At 44.6% G+C, this 20,689-nt stretch overlaps 1 protein-coding gene across 7 annotated transcripts in view; it reads right to left on the bottom strand.

The window, feature by feature from the left end:
* Window positions 1–20,689, bottom strand: part of Ttc7b (tetratricopeptide repeat domain 7B) — a 232,165-nt gene that overhangs the window by 172,568 nt on the left and 38,908 nt on the right. For all 7 annotated transcript variants that reach the window (XM_026394209.2, XM_026394208.2, XM_026394211.2 and 4 more), the window contains one exon: window positions 2,208–2,338. In XM_026394209.2, the coding sequence (XP_026249994.2) occupies window positions 2,208–2,338 (131 nt within the window). The remainder of the gene's footprint in view (window positions 1–2,207; window positions 2,339–20,689) is intronic.

Genomic DNA, 20,689 nt, shown 5'->3' with positions numbered 1-20,689 from the left:
AAATTAAATCAATTAAGTTTAAAATAATTGAAAGCTCTATCAGGTATCTTCACACAGCACAACCACCCACCAGCGACCCTGCAGCTTCTACCAAGCCCACTGGTCTCTGAAGGAAGGTCACCTTCCCCAGACTTCAGATTGGCCATCACGTAATTTCCTGGCACCTACGACAGTCACAGCAGGTGTTTGGTTCGTTTGATCTCTCTCACTGCCAATAACCCAGCTTGCTGAAATCTGGGGAGGCCCAGGAGGGTTTCACAAAGGAAAAGTCACACCAAAAACTGCAGCACAGCCAGAAAAGAGGTGACCGTCACCTAGATGTGCTACAATTTAGACCAAATTTGAAAAAGCTGCCTCCTCCTGTGACTAAAAGCCAGGGCTCGCCTGGTCCCTGCTGACTGAGCACTTTCATAAGGAAGACCCTGGGGACGGCACCATCGTGTTTGTCCACACTGGAAAAACGAGGGAGCATGGCATGGGAGGAGAGCCGCGACCTCCTGCTAGCTCTAGCTTCCCCCCTGTGTCCTCGGGCCTCGATTTCCTCCTCAAAATCTAACTCCTGTGGTCACCACATCCCCAGAACCAAAATGAACAAACAACAGAAGAATCTGTCTTTACACTCTGACTGCAGGAGCCTCCTGACGGCCCAGCTGAAGAGCCCAGTGTGAGCGGGAGGTGGGAATGAGCACCAGGGGCGACGGGGTGTCTGCCGCATGGCTGCAGACCACTGAGCAGACGCGCCTCCTTTCCCCCTCAGGAAAAGGCCGCTCAAGGTGGTAGCGTGGACAGCAGTGGTAGAATAAGCTGCAAAATAAGGGCCCCACAGCGGTCTTGGCTCTGTGAGCAACGCAGCTGGATGAGCAGAGGTCTGGGCCCAGTGCCGAGCCTGGCAGGCAAGATGGATGAGCGTTCAAAGGAGCCTGCATGGCGTTTCTCCCCCGTCATAGTGGGAAATCGGAATAACAGAAACAACAAAATTCCCTCCCCAGAGAACCTCTGACAGAACAACATCTTGGCAAGATAGCCAGAGACCCCGAGTTCCCAGGACAGGGCCCTCAACCCATCCTGGCCAGGTCAGCGCTGCTCCCACCCTTCTCCCCAGCCGCTCATCTTCTGCGGGCCTCCCGACTCCCCACAGGCAATTCTGAGCCTCAGGAGTCACCAACATACAGCAAAGTGATTTCAAAAATGACTCCCAGTCCACACAAGTCTAAAATGACAGAGCTCGCAGACTTAGGGAGTCCCTCTCTGTTCTACCTCTCATGAGGAGAGAGCGCCCCATCGAGGAGGGAAGGCGAGGCCCAGCGCACCGGGCTCCTGACCACTGTGGGCAGCCCCACAGGGCGCCTCTGGGCCTGAGGGCTCGAGGTCGCGGCCAGCAGCAGACCTGAGAGCTACTGTGATTAAAACTAAGGGACATTCACCAGAACTGAACATGCTCCCAAGCCTGGCAGAGGGTCTTTCTCCACATGACCTACGTGACCCCACAAGAGTGCCACGAGAGTGCCAGAACTGTCATCAACGCTCTTCTAACAGATGGAAACGCAGAGGCACAAGGTGACAGAACCAGAAGAGAGCAGAGCCACAGAGCAAGGGTCCTTCCAAACTGGCCGCCTACCCTCCCTGGCCCAGCCAGCCTCCAGCCTCCAGCCTCCCTGCCTCCCTGCCCAGGATGCGAGCTCAGGGCTCTTGCTCCCTTGGCCTCTGCTCTGGTGGCTTCTGCCAGCTGGGATTGATTTACGCACACTTGGGCAGACATGGCCGCTGGAGAAGACCATCCCAGATGACCTTCAGGGACACAGAACTTGCTCCACACAGGCTGGTCCCAGTCCCCAGCAGACCTTCACCATAGCCATGGGGTAAAGCCTCCAGACCCAGATGAACAGATGCCGGCTTCCGGACACACAAGGATGAACGAAGCTTAACCCACTTTGCTTAGGAGAGAAAACAGGGTGTTTGTTGGCCTCAGGGTGCCAAGGGACAACCAGCTGTACTTCTGCTCAGAGAACCCAGAAGTGGCTCCCACATGGAACCATCTGTCCCCAAACAAGGCAGCACAATCACTGCGTCTCCTCCTTGCCAGCCAGGAGGGCGGGGAAGGCCTGGCGCACAAGCTGAAGGCAGGTGGGAGCTTGCCAGGGTCGACCACAGGGCACAATCTGATTTAGAATAAACGTCACCGCTGGGCGAGTGCTCGGTCCCCATACCTTTTCTATCTCCTGGAGGTACAAGAGGGCGATGTCCCCGGCTTTCTCGTAACAGGTGATGACATCCTGCTCCCGGTCCATGTGCAGATTACTGGTGGAAGACGAAATAGGCAGCTTCTCTAAACAGAGTCCTGAAAAGCAAACAAAAAATCTGGTGAGGGTTCTTCATGGGGCTTGATTTTTAAATGTTGTGTTTCAGAGCCATAATATGGTCCTAGAATCTCACAGCCTATCAGAGAAGCAGATTCTCCTCCCTCTGTCTTTATTAAGGACAAAATAAAACATTAAAATGGATCACCAAAAGGAACACCCATAGCATCCAGCAAAGAAGAAAGAGGCCCTGAAATCTAGAACAACCTGTTCATTTGAGGTCGAGAACCTGACCCAGCACCTCACCAGGACCTCATCCAGACCTGAAAGCATGGTGGTTAACTTTATGTGTCAATTTGACTGGGCTACAGGGTGCCCAGACTTTAGGGCAAACATTATTCTGGGTGTGTCTGAGGGTGTTTCTAGGTTAGCTTAACATTTGACTTGGAGGACTGAGTGTGCACATTGCCCTCAATAACATGGGTGGGTCTCACTCAATTAGTTAAAGGCCTGAATAGAACAAAAACGCTGAGGGAGTGGGAATACCCCCACACTTGTGAATACACACAGCTGGGATCTGGTCTCCTCCGGCCTTTGGATTTGCATGGAAATGCTGTCTGTTCTTGGGCCTTGAGCCTTCCATCTTCTGAAATGAACCTGAGTCTTCAAGCTCTCAGACTCATACTGAAACTACACCATCAGCAGTCCTGGGGCTCCAGCTTGCTGACTGCAAGTTACCCCAGTGAGACAGAACCTCACCCACTGCTGGTTCTGTCTCTCTGGAAAACTGAGAGAGCTCACTCAGACAGCACAAGCCCCTACATTTTTTTTTATATAAATAAAGCTGATTGCTATAGCTTGGATCTTAAGTGTACCCCAAAGACACACGTGTCAAAGGGTGACCCCCAGAGTGTTGCTATGGGACACATGGCACCTTTAAAGGGGGATACAGAGGAGAGGTACTCATGTCACTGGGGGCTTGCCCTGGAAGGGGACCGTGGGACCCAGCCCATTCCTGCCCTCTCTTGCTTCCTGGCCATTGGTGAGCGGCTCGTTCTGTCATGCGCTCCTGCCACCAGAAGAAACAGGGTCATTTGATTATTATCTGAAAGCTCCAAAGCTCTGAGCCAAAATAAAACTTTTCTCTTTATAAGTTGATCATCTCAGACATTTTGCTAGAGGAACAGGGAGCAGACTCACCCACTGGTTTGAGCACAACACTACCCAAACACTTCCCTAAAATGCCCACCTGACCTCCTGAACACGGACAACTAGGAGCCCTCGGGGTCTGAGATGAAGACACGAGAACTGCCACAGTAAAGGGGGGAACTGACCATCAAAGGCACAACAGGGCCAAACCCAGGTCTTTGGCCTCCAACCAACACTCATTGTGTCAGTTGCTGATTTTCACGATGGACACCACTCTGAGGAGTGGACCAGACGCTAAAGGTCAGGAAAGAACCCACGGCCTAACATGCACCATTTTGGATAATGGTGTTACCCAAGTTGCTCTCAGCAAACAGCAAAATTCCCAGAATACCACACAGTTGAAGTCACACAGTGCATACACTTCTCAGCCTGGTGCTGGAACGTAGCACTGAGAACCTACAGTCCCTCCATGTCTTGTGTTAGCTTGATGGCTCATTTATTTTTGTTGCTAAATAATGTTCTACTTACCACTTAGAGAGTATCTTGATTACTTACAAGTCCTAGCAGTTATGAATAAAACTGCTATAAACCTTCACATTGTGGGTTTTTTGTGTGGACATGTTTACAACTCAATTTGGTAAATGCCAAAAAGTGCAACTGCTGGATCATACAGTAAGAGTATGTTTGGTTTTATATGAAATCACTAAATAAATACATTTTATTATTTATAATAAATACTATATTTTTATATTATTGCTCAAATAATATAAACAGATCAGATCTTTTGCTCCTTTTTTAACTGCATTGGGTTTGGGGTTTGTTTGTGGGTTTTTTTAGTGTTGAGTTTTCAGAGTTCTTTGTATCTCTCAATGCAAGTCCTTTATCACATCTACTTTGCAAATATGTTCTCCAAGCCTGCGACTTCTCTTTTCACTCCTTTAACCACATCTTTCACAGAACATTTTAACTTTAATAAATTCTAAATCACTAATTTTTCCTTTCATGGATTGTGCTTTTGGTTTATAAAGATCTCATTCCAGACACAAGGTGTCATGGTTGCACTATGTGATGGCCCCCCAAAAGCTCATGTGTGAGACAATGCAAGAATGTTTAGGAGCGAAATGATGAGATTTAGAGCTTTAACCTAAATGGTAAATTAATCCACTGATTTGGATTAATGGATGGTGACTATAGGCATGTAGGGTGTGACTGAAAAAGAGAAGTCACGGGGACATTCCTTGGGGTTATATTTTGTCCCTGATGAACCGAAGCTCTCTCTCTGCTTCCTGGCTGTCATGTCCTGAGCTGCTTTCCTCCACCATGCCCTTCCGCCATGATGTTCTGCCTCACCCCAGCCCAGAGCTATGGAGTCAGCTGACCAGGGACTGAACCTCTGAAACTATGAGCCAAAATAAAATGTTCCTCCTCTCAATTGTTCTTATCAGGTCTTTTGGTAATAGTGACGCAAAGATGACTAAAACACAAGGTCACATAGATTTTCTGTTATCTCCTAGAAGTTTTAAAGTTTTGTACTTCACATTTAGATCTATGATCCATTTCAACTTAATACTTGTCAAAGGTCAGTGTCTAGAATTTTATTTTTTATTTTTTGTATCTAGATGTCCAATTGTTCCAGTATTATTTGTTGAAAACTACCCTTTGCTCATTGACTTGCCTTTGGTCCCGTTGATCAAAGCTGAGTATAGCTGAGTAGATCTGTTTCTGAGCTCTCTACTCTGCTGCATTGATCTACTTGTCTGTTATTTTTCCAATACTATGCAGCCCAAATCACTGTATAGCATTTTTAGTAGCTCTAATGAGGTATAATATATATGATATAAAGTGTGCAATTCAAAAAATTTTTAATAAATTCACAGAGTTATGCAACTATCACTGTAATTCAATTTTAGAACTTTCCATCATACCCAAATGATTTGGCACAAATGAAGTCAGTCTCTATTCCCACCCTCAGGCAACCACTAATCTGCTTTCTATCTCTGTAGATTTACCTTTTTTGGACATTTTATATAAACAGAATCATATATGTGGTCTTTTTGGTTTTCTTCACCTGCCTAATATCTTCAGGGCTCATCCATGTTATAGCAAATATCAGGACCCCATTCATCTTACTGCCATATAGAGAGGCTACATTTTATCTACCCATTTGCCAGTTGGGCTGTTTCCACTCTTTGGCTATTTGAACAATAAAGCTATGAACATTAATGGACAGGTTTTTTGTGGGTTGTGCAGATTTTTTAATTCTCTTGAGTGGAGACCCAGGAATGCAAATGTTGGATCAAATTTCTTTTTAATTTTTTAAAGAAATTGCCAAGCTGTTTCCACAGAAGCAGCGCCATCTTCATTCCCACCAGCAATGTATGTGGACTCCAGGGCATTCATCTGCTCAGCAGTACTTGTTATTGTCTGACTCCTTAACTACAGCAGTCCCAGTGACTATAAGTGACACTTTGTTGTGGTTTTGAGCTGCATTTCCAAGACAACTAACAATACTGACCACCTTTTCATTGTGCTTATTTGCTATCTACACATCTTCTTTGGTGAAGTGCCCATTAAAATATTTTATCCATTTTATAGGGTTGCTTATTTTCTTATGGAGTTTTGAGCGTTCTTTATATTCTGAATACAAGTGCTCAAACACGTGGTTCGCAAATATTTCTGCAAATATTTCCATTCCCATATAAAATCAAGTTTGTCAACTTTTACCACAAAATGTTTCCTGAGATTACACTGAATTTAGAGATTAATTTGGAGAGAACTGGTATGCTAAGTTTTTCAACTCTTTTTTTTTTTTTTTTATTGGTCGTTCATAACATTACATAGTTCTTAATACATCATATTACACGGTTTGATTCAAGTGGATTATGAACTCCCGCTTTTACCCCGTATACAAATTGCTGTATCACATCAGTTACCCTTCCATTGATTGACATATTGCCTTTCTAGTGTCTGATGTATTCTGCTGTCTGTCCTATTGTCTACTATCCCCCCTCCCCTCCCCTCCCCTCCCCTCCCCTTTTCTCTCTCTACCCCTTCTACTGTAAATCATGTCTTCCATTTGTATTCTCTTGACTTACCCCTCCTTAGTTTTTCAACTCTTGAGCGTAGTATGGAACTTTTATGTATGGATCTTTCACATCTCTCAGCAATGGTTTTTAGAGTTCAGCATATAGGCCTTGCAAACCTTTTCCAGTTTGCCCTTAAGTATTTCATATCTATTATGCTATTGTAAATGGTATTATTTTGGTTCACTTGTTGTTTATTGCTAGTATATAGAAATGATTCTTGAATAGTGATCTTGTATTTTGTAACCTTGCTGGAATTCCCCTTTTAGCTCCACTACAATTTTTGTAGATTCCATCAGAAGATCCACATCAACTCTCATGTTGATAGCAAATAGTTTACTTCCTCCTCCACAGTCTAGATGCCTTTATTCCTATTCGTTGCCTTACTGCACTGTCAAGAATCCCCAGTGCAAGGCTGAGTGGAAGTAGAGAGAGCAGAGATGCTTACGTTAATCCTGGTCTTAAGGAGAAAGCTTTCAGCCTTTACCATTAAGTTCAATACTAACTGTAATGACTGTTAAGCTCTTCATAGATGCCCTCTGTTAGATTGAGGACGGTCCCTTCTATAGCAGTGTGTTCAGAAGAAAAGGAAATAATAAAGACCAAAGTGGAAGTAAATGAAATAGAAAACAGAAAAGCAATAGAGAATAATGAAACCAGAAAATCTTTATTGAGAATTTTTTTAAAAAATTGATAACCTTTCGCCAGATTGGTCAAGAAAAAGGGAAGACACAAACTGCAACATCAGGAATGAGAATAAAGGTGGGCTTTTCTCAGTTAGGTCAAGTTGGTACATTGTATTTTTCCAAGGCTTCTATATCCTCACAAATAATCTGCCTACTTATTCTACCTGTTGAAACAGGGGTATTGTAGTCTCTGCACATAAATGTGCATTTGGTCTGTTTCTCCTTTAAATTCTCAGTTTATGCTTCATGTATTTTAAAGCTCTTACTGTGTAAACTTTTAGATCATTTTACAGAACCTCTTAACAGACTTCTTTGTACTGAAACTGGCTTTGTCCAAGATTAACATAGCTACTCCAGCTTTCATTTCTTAGAAAGAAATGATTGTTAGCACCATATATTTTTCCATTCTTTTTACTTTTCATAGGTCATGTGTTTCTAGTTACAGTGTTTCTTGTGGGCAACACACTGTTGAGCCTTGCTTATTTTCCAATGTGATGATCTCTATTTTTTTTTTTTTTTGCAGTGCTTGAACCCAGGGCTTTGCACGTGCCAGACAGACACTCTACTACTGAGTCACATCTCAGCCCTTTTAATTAGAATGTTTTAACTACTTACATTTAATGTAGTTTTCTATACAGTTAAGATTAAATCTACTACTTTGCTAATTGTTTTTAATTTATCCCATGTGTTCTGTTTTTTTTCCCTTTTTCTTTCTTCTATTTGACTAGCTAAATACTTTCGTTAAAACTGTGTTATGTCAATGGTTGATTTAGAGTTTAAACTGCCAGTCTACTTCAAAAGACGTTAGACTAGTTCATATATAGTCCATCACCTCTACAATTGCACACATCCATTTCTACCCTTCTAGCCCTTATTCATTTATTATATATATTTCATTTTTTACACACTTTATAAGCCCCACCCTATATAGTTATTGTTTTAGTTTAAGTAGTCAATTACCTTTCAAAGACATTTATATCATAAGGAAAAACTCTCACATATGTACCAATTACAGTGATAATTTCTTGTGCTCTTTGTTCCTTTCTGTTCATGTTTTCTTCCAGCATCTTCTTCCTTCTGCTGAAAGTAATTCCTTCAACATTTCTTGTAGTTTAGTTCTGCTACTGCTGAGTTTTTTCAGTTACTATGCCTGAATATGTTGTCTTGTCTCTGGTCTTCATTTTAAAGAGATGCTTTCATTGAGTAGGAACTGGGGGTTGACAGTTTGCTATTTACCATCCCTTACTCTAACAGTGTTGCTTCACTGAATTCTCACTTGTGTGGTTTATGACAAAATGTTTAATGTCATCCTCTTCCCCTCTTAGGTGACTCTAGTACACTTTAAGACACCTGAAGTTGTCATACAGCTCATTTGTACTTTTCCCACTTTTTAAGAAATATTTTTTCTCAGTTTCATTTTGGATAATTTCTATTGCCATGTCTTCAAATTCACTAACTTTTTCTTCTGCAATGTCTACTCTGCCACAATCATATGCAATTGCATTTTTTACATTTCAGCCATTGTAGTTTTCATCTTTTTTTTTTTCCTAAAGGGGCACTGCACCAGTAATTTGGGAATTGTGCAGGCACAATTTTTTTTTTTAAGAGAGAGTGAGAGAGGGGAGTGAGAGAGAGAGAGAGAGAGAGAGAGAGAGAGAGAGAGAGAGAGAATTTTTAATATTTATTTTCTAGTTCTCGGTGGACACAACATCTTTGTTGGTATGTGGTGCTGAGGATCGAACCTGGGCCGCACGCATGCCAGGCGAGCACACTACCACTTGAGCCACATCCCCAGCCTCTGTAGTTTTCATCTTTAGAAATTTGTTTTGGGTCTACTTTTATCTTCTGTGTCTCAACTGGACTTTTAAAACAAAAGGAATGTAGTGATAATAACTGTTAATGTTCATCGAGTCTTACGTCCTCGATATTCATTCTGTTCCTGCTTAGAGCCAAAATTGTTTATGCCATTGCAAAAAAAAAAAAAAAAGTAGTTCTCTCCAGTGTAAACTCTATTCTAACTTCTTAACATTTTCTTTGGAGGAGAATATGAGATAAACTGAACAAGTGCACCATTTAGCATAACAACTGCAGAACTACTTAAAAGAATATATACTTGATTAGAGTTTCCTAAATGCACTTTAAGTACTTAGTACAAAATTAAAACCACCAGGAGAAAGAGACAGAGAGAATGAATATAAATGTTAATGAACTGTTTCACAATCTGCCGTCCACTTACATGAGAAGTAACTAAATAATGTGCAAGTTGATATCAGGGATTCAGAATAAGGAAAAGTAATTCCCCAAAGCATGTTAAAAGGTCAGAAAAGATGGCTCTACTCTCTGGCACTGTGCTTCTTTGCAAGCTGGACTCTGACACCAATGCTTATGAAGATGACCAAGATAAAAAAAAAATAAAATAAAGGCCAAATACACTAAATGTAATTTGACTATCAGCTGTATTTTACTAGGTTCTGAAATATTTGAAAACCTGTCATCTAGGGCTGCAGTCCATGGTCATGTGTGGTTAGTAAGAATATTCAAACCACCTACACAACTAACCCTCCACTGGTAGGAGAGACTAGTGTTTTCTACGGGTTCACGTTCTTAGGCAGAACACTTGTGGACACTCGAGGTCTGGGCTGGCAAATGCATTCTCAGGAAAGAGTCCACTCTTGGGCAGGAGGCTTTTTATGGTATTAAATTAATTAGCTATTGTTGCTTTTCCTCTCCCCAATGTTATGGTGTTCATTCCATGTGCCACTGGGCACACATCAGAGCAATGGCAGTGTCTTGATTTATTGCAATGACTTCATGCCTGAGCAGCTGAGTTCCAGAATATTTAGTCCTCTGTCAAAGCTGCTTACAGGCCCTTTGGACTGCTCTATAAATTTTCAAGTGTCTGGGATCATATCAGCACTGTCTGAGAAGCAGAGTCCTGAGGTCATGGCCTAGATTGGCTCCCATTAAAATCTCAAATAATGCCTTGTCAGTTTGGAAAACTATCTCAATAATGTTTTTAGTTACTTTCTTTTTCCTAGAGAAATATATGACCGAAAATAAACTGAAAAGAAGACTTGATTAAAAAAAAAAAAAAAAAAAAAGCTGGTGTAACAGCAATGCCTCAATAGGTCTGCATCTCCAAAATTAAAGTTGTGTACAAAAAAGGGAGAAATTAAGTGTTTGTCAGTCTGTTTTTTGTTGTTGTAATGAAATACCTGAGGCTGGGTACTTTGTAAATAAAAGAGGTTGGTTTTTTAAAGAGTTTTGGGGTTTTGTTTTTTTTTTTTTATCTGAAGGTTTAACAGTATGGCACCAGCACATGCTCACCTCTGATGAGAAATTTCTGGCTACATAACAGCATGGTAGATGGCATCATGAAGGGCACATGTATAAGAGGGACAAAGCATATGGTGGCACAGGAGACAAAAGAAATTCAGGGGCAGACTCATTCTCTTTATAACCACCCACTCTCACAGAAACTAACTAGGGTCCCTCGAGAACTACATTAATCCCTTTCAAGAGCAATGTCCCCAATGACCTAATCACTTTCCACTGGCCACACCTCTGAAACGTTTCATGCTCTCTCAATATCGCTGCCGGAGAGCAAGCTTCCAGCACACGGACATCTGGAGGAGACTCTCACCACAGCGAGTGATCTTGACAATCAAGGCCAGCTTTAAAGCAGGTGATCGAAGCAGGTAACCATGTTGTTGTGGTTTGAAGAACAGAGTATCCACAAAAATTATTTTTCTCTCTGCCACAGGAAAGAATTTCCACATATCGACTCATTTCTAAGAGATCCTTTCTAGGAATGATAACATATTTTAAATAAATTAATGACAATAATATCATTTGATTACATTTAATAGCTTTCAAAGCTCTTCCGTTTCCATTGGTCTGTTTGGTCCATTCAGTAGGTATCATCCTCCTCTCAAACTTGTGGAAAAATACAGTCTCAGAAGTTCAGCAATTGCCCAAGGTCAGTGCGGGAGTCAGAAGTTGAAATTATAAGGGACCCCCTGGATTGGGGCCAATGATTTTCCCTGGTCATGTCCTGAGAGGCCACACTGACCGTTGAGACCTTGCAGGATGATGTGGAAAGCAAAAGTGGCCTACAGAGGCCAGAAGACCAGTGGGCAGCAAGTGGAGGGGGTGCAGGACGGTTGGGTCACTGCTGAGGACTTCTACACTTTTAACAGCTCAAACCTGCCCAGCCTCTGAGCTGTTCCATCTAGGTGTGACTTGCAGAACATCATGTGACAAACTATATTCTCCCTCTGCGTTTCATTTAACATCACGGTTTCAAATCCTCTGCCAGGGAGTGCCATTTTATTTCCCCATGGCCTACAGGTTCCCTGGAGTTCTGTGAGAAAGTAGAAAATTACACATCTCATTGCCTGAGATCAGAGGAGTTAAGTTAAATTTGAGATCACTCAGGTAGGCGCCCTCTCTGGACATTAAAACTGAACAGTTTCAATAATAATAAAGGTTCATTTAGCAAATCCCTCCTCAGCCCCTGGCGCCATGCCTGGGACTGAACATGCATTCCTAATCTCCACAGCCGTCCTGCAAGGAAGGTGTTAACAGAATCTTCTACATAAGACTGAACTCAGGGCGCCAGGCTAACAGCTGATAAAGCCAGTTTTGACCCCTAGTCTGACTGAGTGCAAAGCCCTGCTCCCAAAGTCCTTTCTCACTGAGCTGCTGACAGCAGCACTCAGTGTCTGATAAAAACAATGCCATCACAATGAGTCCTAAGTTGCAAAGCCATATAGATCAAAGTCTGGAGTCTTAGGGTGCTGCTCCCCTCCTATCAAGAGCTGCAGCACCCAGGCAAGTCCTAGACGCTGGGCCTCCTTTTCATTGTCTGCCATGAAGGGCTGAACTACTGAGATGCCACCTTGAGCTATATAACTCTGAAAGACTAACAGCCAAAACAAATATTTTGATTTTTTAAAATCACACTGCAATGAATAGGAAATTAATTTCTTATAAAGTTATGCAATGCAATAAAAGCCTATAAAATGTAAGGACTTGAACTGTGTTTTCTAACACCAGCTACTGTTGCCAATTTACCTTGACCACACCTCTGGAAGTCAGGCCCAGGACAAGCCTGATGCTTTGTTGTCACATGACCCACAGGGAAGTTTATAACTAGAAGTACCAGAAAAACTTTAATATCATGTCTTTGATACCTCACCCTGGGGCGTGGGCTTCAAAGGCAGGAAGACAATTTCCAGGGATCTCAATTTCCAAGTCTGAAAAGAAACTTAGGAAAACAGACTTAAGATGCACAAAGCCAAGCCCTGGCAAGGGCAGCCCAGCCTGTGGTTCTGTGTTCTTGCCTCTAGGATGGTCGGGTTCCCACAGGTGTCAGGTGTTCTCAGTTCAGTGGGAGGAAAAGCCCCAGTGCAGGGTGGAGAGAGTAGGGATGGCTGCCCAGACATCCTGTGAGGTTTGTGTCAATCCCAGTTTCAGAGATTTTTAGTGGTCTCTGGGCTGGGAGCCACGGTTGGTCCCTCTGTTGCTTTCACGAATTGTTTTCCTTCTGGACTCAGCACATCCTTCTTAGGAGGTACGTATACACGTACACACATAAGCATTCACATACACACATGCACATACCACACACACATATACACACACATGCATACACACCCCCACATACACACTCCTCACACAGGAAGGGGATGCCAGGCCCTGCTTTACACATTTACCCACTAGAGCAGATCAGTTTTCAATAAATGTCCCTTCTAGCTCTATGATTCTGCCGCAAGTAAGATGCTAAGTCAACCTGAAATGCTCACTAAATAAAAGTTTGCAATTTTAATCTATTCTTTAAGTCTTCCTTTAGTAACCCCACATAATAGTAATAATAGTAATGTGTACTGAGGAGTCACTGCATCCAGATTCTGTTCTGAGTCTGACATAATTTACCTGACTCTCCAGAGAGCCCTGGGATAGAAAATTCACTCTCCAGACTGGAGATGAGGAGAGCGTAGCTCTGTAAAGTAACTCACCCAAGATCACATCAAAATGGCAGAGCTGGGATGCGTCCCAGCAGGTCTAGCACTGAGTCCTGCACCTAGGCTCTCTGCCACACTCTTGAATCTCTGCTGCATTTGTCTCTATAGGTAAAGCAGGACAGCTCAGCAACCAAGAGGCCAGACTTAGGCTCCAATCCACAGCTGACTTCATATGCAAAGGTGCTGAGTGCTTAGAACAGCGCCTGGCACACAGGAAGAGCTCAGAAGCACAAATGCTGAGGACCATTCATCACATTATTATTATCTGGAGGTAATAGTAGGCTGGAAAGTCTCCAAGAGGGAGAATTTTATTCATTCATTATGTTATTTTTGGCTATGTTATTTTTATTTATACTTAAATAGTATTGAGATATTATTCATATACCAAAAATATAAACCAGATATTATTCATACACTAAAACCACTGGATTGGTATATGGTACCAATTGTATACCAATCCAGTGGTTTTGATGTGTGTGTCCAGTTGTGGAACCATCACCACTAGCTAATTCCAGAACATTTACCTAGCTCCAAGAAAAACCCTTCCCCGTAAGCAGGTACTTCCTACTCCATATTCCTTTCAGACCCTGACAACCACTAATCTACTGACTTTCCGTCTCTATGGATTTGCCTGTTCTGGATATTTCATATGAATGAAATCACACAGAATATGATCTTTTGTGTCTGGCTTCTGGGACTCATCATGTTTTCAAGCTTTACAGCTATATACCAAATATCCAAATATCATTCCTTTTTTAAAAATGAAACTTGGGACTGGGGCTGTAGCTCAATGGTAGAACACTTGCCTGGCACATGTGAGGCACTGGGTCCTATTCTCAGCACCACGTTAAAAATACGTACATAAGGGGCTGGGGCTGGGACTCAGCAGTAGAGTACTCGCTAGCATGTCTGAGGCCCTGGGTTCAATCCTCAGAACCACATAAAAATAAAAAAAATAATAAATATTATGTCCAACTACACCTAAAAGATAAATATTTTTAAAAAATAAGTACATAAAATAAAGGAACTGTGTCTACCTACAACTAAAATATATATTTATAAAATGAAATGAAATTCACAAAACACAAAAATCAATCATTTTACTGTTAACAATGTAGTGGCATTTAGCACATTTACTGTAGTGTACCACCACCATTATCTAGCTCCAAACATCATTCTTTTTTATTGCCAAATAATATTTCATTCTGCGAAACACCACATATTCTCTATCCAGTCATCAGCGGGTAAACATTCAGGCCACTTCCACTTCCTAGATGTCTACAGAATACTGCTATCAGTGTTCATGTACTGGTTTTGTTTTATTTTGAGCACTAGGAATTAAACCCAGAGGCCTCCCCACCAACTTCCCTCTGGCAAGGCTAGTGTCTGCTTCCACCGAGCTACATCTCAGCCCTTTTATTCTATTTTGAAAGAGGGTTTCACTAAGTTGCCCAGGCTGGCCTCAAACTTACAATCCTCCTGCCCCAGCCTCCTGAGTAGTAACACCCCACCCGAGCCCAGGTATTGGTTCTTGTGTGGGCATACATTTTCAATTCTCTTGGCTATGTTTTTATGAATGGAATTGGTGGATCATGTGGTAACCCTATATTTTTTGTTATTATTTTTTCAATATCTATTTACTTATTTTATGTGGTACTGAGGATCGAACCCAGTGCCTTACACATGTGAGGCTGGCATTCTATCACAGAGCTACAGCCCCAGCCTGTGTTAAATTATTTTTGTTTTTTTGAAAAATCCCATCTTCTACCTAACTGCCAAACTGCTAGGTGAAATACCAAGAATCGAAACTGCACAGGCTTCCACCTAGACAACTGAACTGGAACCCTGCTTCTCCATGTACCTGCTCTGTGACTTGACACTTGTCCTCGGTGAGCAAAGGTACATGACAGCACTTGCTTTGACTGACTGCTGCGAGGCTTAGCCTGTGCCTGGAATACAGAACATACTCAATAAATAGTAACTACTCCTAGCAATATGTGCCTTTCCTGGGGCAATGACAATCCTCCTCCCTATTTTTCTTTTTTTTTTTTTTTTTTGAGGTATATCTGAAAAATGCAGGAAAGCATCAGGGAGAAGCTAAAAATCACCCATGTTCTTTCCACTTGGAGCTCAGCACAGCTACCATGTTGGCACCCCTAGTACATGATGCCACAGCACTCTGATCTTGGCACTAGTCTCCTTCCTAAGAAGAGAGGAGTCTTCACACTAAGGATCCCTGTGGGCCACGTTTAGCCCCTGCACTCCCACTACAGCCCAGGTAAGGGCAGCCAGCCAACGGGAGTGCCTATCCCTCTTCACCCCCAAGCTCTCACTGAACACCAACCCTCAGTGTCCTGGACTGCACAGAACAGGACACAGTTTTCACCCTTGAGAAGTGCCACTTCTAGCAAAAATGAAAAACAAGATATTCTCAAAACAACGTAAAGCATGCAATGACTGCAGCAGACAAGGTGTCACCAAAGAGGTAAGAGCAGGGGACTCAGCAGACCTTCATCTGAATAAAGCTTCCATTCCCCAAATTTTCTCTAGACCCTATGAGTCTCTGCCACTTCCAAAAAGAGAACCAACGAGAAGCCTATCAAAACAAATAACATTAAATATGAACATGGGTCAGTGGCTGGGAAAGGACTCTTGCTCTTCTTACACAGTCTAAATATAACAGGAAGCCCTGAGAGCAACCTGAGAGGAGCCTCCCACCATTCCCAGAACCACTGGATCTAGAATGGGAAGGAGCCCAAGAGATCAGAGTCAGAGGCAAAGAGCTAGAAGGCTCACAGCAGATCTCACCCGACGGCCCCACAGCGCACCCCAGGGCCCCACAGTGCAGCTCCTGGCCCCTGCTTCCACAGTGCTGGGTTTCATACATGAGAAAATCCAGCACTCAGCAAGGACTCCTGTGGCCACCTTCCCCCACTCCATTCCCTCCACACATGGACTTTTTTTTTTAATAGAACTACTTTTTCACCCCACCCAAAGGGATTTCAAAGCCTCAAATAATGAAAAGCAGCTTCTCAAAAAAATAAAAAAAATCAGCCCAGAATCCATGTCATCTCTCCTGTAGATGGGGAAATTTAAGTTTCCAGAGGGTTCATGATTCACCCATGGTCCCACTGCGGGTATTGGCAGAGGCCACCCAAATTCCTGATCCAAGGAGATTTCTACCAGGGAAGGTCCTCCCCAGCAGCTGGGACACAGCCCCCAAGAGATTGGAGGAATTCTCCACCAGTGAAGAAGCACTGTCAGTGGCTACCCTGCAACTTCAGGATGACACCTAGAAGGTCATGTCATTAACATCCAATTTATCAAGATGGGGATGAGATTCTGTCACTTTAAGACGTGAACAATGACCATCAAAACATCTTCCTCCTAGGCCTCCTGCGGTCCTACCTACCAAGGATCTTCTATCCATGCGCCAGGAGGGCACAGCTCACCTCCTGCGAAAGCTCCACTAGCAGCCTGTGTGCTCTCCTGTCTTCCTCTCTGTAAACGATCCTCGCACTCAATGTTTCTATGTTAAACGCTGTCAACTCCTGGAAAGTCTACAAATGTCCCAGAGGCAGAACCTGGCTCATAGGTGGGGACTCAGAAAGGCCTGCGAGTGTGACCGCTCCTGCAAGCCAGGCTTTTCCTGCCTCCCGGCGATGCCTCCTGCAAAGGGCCGGGCGTCCCCAGGGAGACTCACTAATTCGAGGCTAATGAAGGAGGCGGGCGAGTTCCTTCCCTCTCCCTGAACTCCAGCTGAATCACAGAATGAACCAAACTTAGTGACTGCCAGCGTCAAGGGGACTTGCGGAGACCACCGCCAGCCCCGCCCTGGGGTACAGGCGTTAGACGCCGGGCGGGGGCGCGGCCCGGGACGCCGCTGGTGGACTCTGCGCATGCGTGGCGAGGGCGAGCGCCTCAGCGAGGACGCTGCTCCCGCGACCCCTAGTGGCAGCCTGAACCAGGCGGGATGACCTTGGGCGGCTGCACTGAGTACTAAGGTGGCCCAAAGTCCACACACCTGGAGGCCTTCTGTAGAACTAGCTCCAAAGTGCCCCAACGTTAAAAAAGAAAAAGAAGCCTGAGGGCTGTCTACACTGTTCAGGGAAGAAGTGTTTTTTCCAAACCCTGCTGCAAGGTCCAACTGGCACTGAGAGCCGCTACTTGCAAACTAAGGCACCTAGCAGCACACCAGGATCAAATTGGTCTCTTTCAATCCAATTTCAAAGCCACACCCATGCCTCTCTAGGGTTGAGATTAAGAGGGAACCGCAAGTGCTTAGATGGTGTTGTGTTTTGTTTACAAAATAATTTGGCCAATATCACCCCTGTCCCCCGTATCTCCTCTCCCTTCACTCCCCCTTCCCCAGGAATGTTTAAATGCCATGATCATCATTAGAAATTTACTACTACTACCCCAGAACCTGGCACCCAGGAGTCACTCCATGAACTTGAGTCCTCTGTCTTGAGAGGTGGTGTGCCCACCCTTGCCGGCTTCTGCCTGGTTCAAGGGTCAGGACACTGCTCACGGTGGCCCCGCCAAGGCTGCTGCACAGCTCCCTGCTCTCGGGCGCCCTTCCCGGCCCACTGAGAGAGCCACACTCAGACGCCCTCCTTCTCCACAGAACAGTCTGTGCTCTGCTCCCACCCCCGAGAGCACTCAGAGCTTTCCAAATATGGATGCTTTTTTCATTCCCAAAGCGTCACGAACATTTGGGGGAAGAAAATGAACACCAGACACGGTTTGGAAACCGTGGAAGCCAAGAGATGGGTGGTGACAGAACAAGCACTGCAGGAGGAGTCAGGCGCCCTGGATCTAAAATAAGACCCAGGAGCCGGGTCTGGGTGATCTTCCACACCACAGCCAGCTCCGTGTGTCTGGGCCCCAGGAGATCCTAAAAACAAGAACCCGAATCCTAAAAAAAAAAAAAAAAAAAAAAAGTGTGGCAGCTAGCACACAAGACAGGGCAGAAAACTGCACTGAGGAAGACATTTAGAGAGCCGCTGCTCTCAGCCAGCCAGCGGGGAGGCAGGCTCTCTGAGGCAGTCTGTGAACTGACCCGCCCTGGGAGTGAGCGTGCCTGGAGAGAAGCTGGCAACAGGAGGCTGTGCTTTCTACCAGGACTGACCCCAAACCCGCTTTCAACTAAAACTGGATTTCAGAATACTCCGGAAACTCTTCACTTTCGCTTTTTACTTGTATTACTCAAGTAGAACTTATCTTCAGGAGGGCAAAATGTTTAAAGAACAGTCCCTGTGCAAGCACCCCCGTGTGGCAGGCACTGTCCCTGGTGTTAATGCAGGGAAACAAAGCCAGCAGCCCCGACATGACAGCCTCAGTGCCCACCCCACAGCAGGCGCCCACACGGTCGATGATCTAATGAATTAATTATACAATCTAGTCTGGGAGAGGCAAGTGGCAGATGTGAAGTAATTAAACAAAAACTGAGTGCCAAACTAGGTGAGTAACTACACACAGAGGTGGACTCAGAGGAAGGAGAGACTAGAGAAGGAGGACCAGTGGGGCCTTCATGCAAAACAGGTGTCACTAGATGGATTCGGCACAGGGAAAGGGGAGACTCTAAGGAGAAGGGAGCAGACGACCAGGGGCAGGGTGCACCTGGTGGGGTGAGGACAGGCGGGTGGTGGGCAGGCAGCCTGACATAGAGTGTGGGCAGGACACAGCAGGACATGTGGCCAGCATGACGAAATTGGGACATATTGTCCAGAAATCTGGAGAAACATGTGGCCATGCCTCAACTTGTTACAGTAAGCAGGGACACTTACTAGGAACCCGAGCTTCAAGCAATAAGGGAAAAAATGTGGATTTTCTCCATAGTACGTTTAAACCTCATTTTGACTTGTCCTGACACCCAGGCCACCACCTACGTACTGCCTTTACCACGTTTTAATATCACCCTCACTATAAACATACACCTGCCTCAACGTACAAATGCTCATGTTTCAGGTGCTGTGAATCCCAGGGGAAAGCCATGTGTCACCTGCATGCCTCCTCCCTTCCCCAGCCCAGAGCCCGGGCAGGCACTCTGCCTACAGACAGCAGGCCCTGTTACTTGCTGGGGGCTGGCAGGCCCAAGGCTCAGCCCTTGCCAGCCTCACTCTCTAAGGTCCTCTGCATGAGCTACAATTTCTAGGAACCTAGAAATTGTAGTCTGACCAGCACACCAGACTTCCAATGGTCACATGGACAGCACCCCCTGGTGGACACAGGTTTCACCATATTCAACTGCAATCCAGTTTCGTCCTTCCACCCTCCAAGGAAAATAAGTGTTTCCTCCCATGATCCTTGCCTGGTTTAACAACATCATTACCTGCCCAGTATCCTAAGCTAAAAACCCCACAACCATCTTTCCTCTCTCAACCACCTTCCCACACCAACTCCAACAAGCATAGCCTGTTTCTTTCAAATGCCTCTTGATTCTGACCTCCCGGTCCAGGCTGGTTCAACGCTTTCTGCATGGAATCTAGGTTTTTGCTCTCTTACTGATATCCATTAGGATCCAGTGAGGACAGCGGAAGCATTCTAGCCCTTCCAATACAGGGGATGCAACACCTAGAATGTCCACATGGGAGTTAAAAGAGACAAGGGGAAACACAAGATGGCTTTACATCCTAGAATCCAGCAACAGCAGGAAGACACCACTGTCATGAAGGACAGGAGAAGACGGAGCTTTGGGAGCCTTGGGTGACAAATCACAGGGGGAGGTTTCATCGAAAGCTGAACCAAAGAGACTCCATTGCTGCCAAAGGTGCTGCCTGAAGCAAAGGAAGAGGAATCCTTGGGTTTCTCTCCTGCCCCCCCCCCTCCAGTTTCCTGCCAGTGCCTCCTGTCGGCCTCGCCCATGCACAAGCCTACTACTGACCTGGACACCTGGGGAACTATCTGCAGAAGATAGGACCCCTGAAATGCAGAAGAGCATGGAGAAAGGGCCAAGGCCAGCTCACATCCCCCTTCCTTATAGTCTTTAATTCCTTCTCATTTTTCTCTGCTTTGTGCCAGAAAGAGCCTTCTTACTTATAAATTTAATTAAGTCATCCTTCCTGCTTAAAATCTGGCAGTGGTTGACAGTTTCTTGGCAGGAGAAAAAAAAACAGGATTTGTTCACCAGGATGATTTTGTCCATCAACTGCACTTATGGGAAGTACTGCTTCCTTTGACCATGATATGTATCAGCTTTGCTGAGTATTCTCTATTCTGTTTTTTAAGTAATATTTTGAGTAGCAGCTCATTTACTTAAAAAACAGAATAGAGAATACTCCTAAAGTCATTGACTCTGAAACTGGGAACTAGCTAAAAGTGTCCACTTTTCTGACCAGGGTTGTTTGCCATGATTGACCGGCTCAGGACTCAATGAACAAATGCCATAGAGGACACGGAGAGCAAGTGAAGGCCATTCAAACCAACTAAACCAGTACAGTAATGAG

Source organism: Urocitellus parryii, chromosome 6 (assembly GCF_045843805.1).
Source record: "Urocitellus parryii isolate mUroPar1 chromosome 6, mUroPar1.hap1, whole genome shotgun sequence".
NCBI classification, from domain to species: domain Eukaryota; kingdom Metazoa; phylum Chordata; class Mammalia; order Rodentia; family Sciuridae; genus Urocitellus; species Urocitellus parryii.
This window is presented reverse-complemented; position numbering and strand designations above follow the sequence as displayed.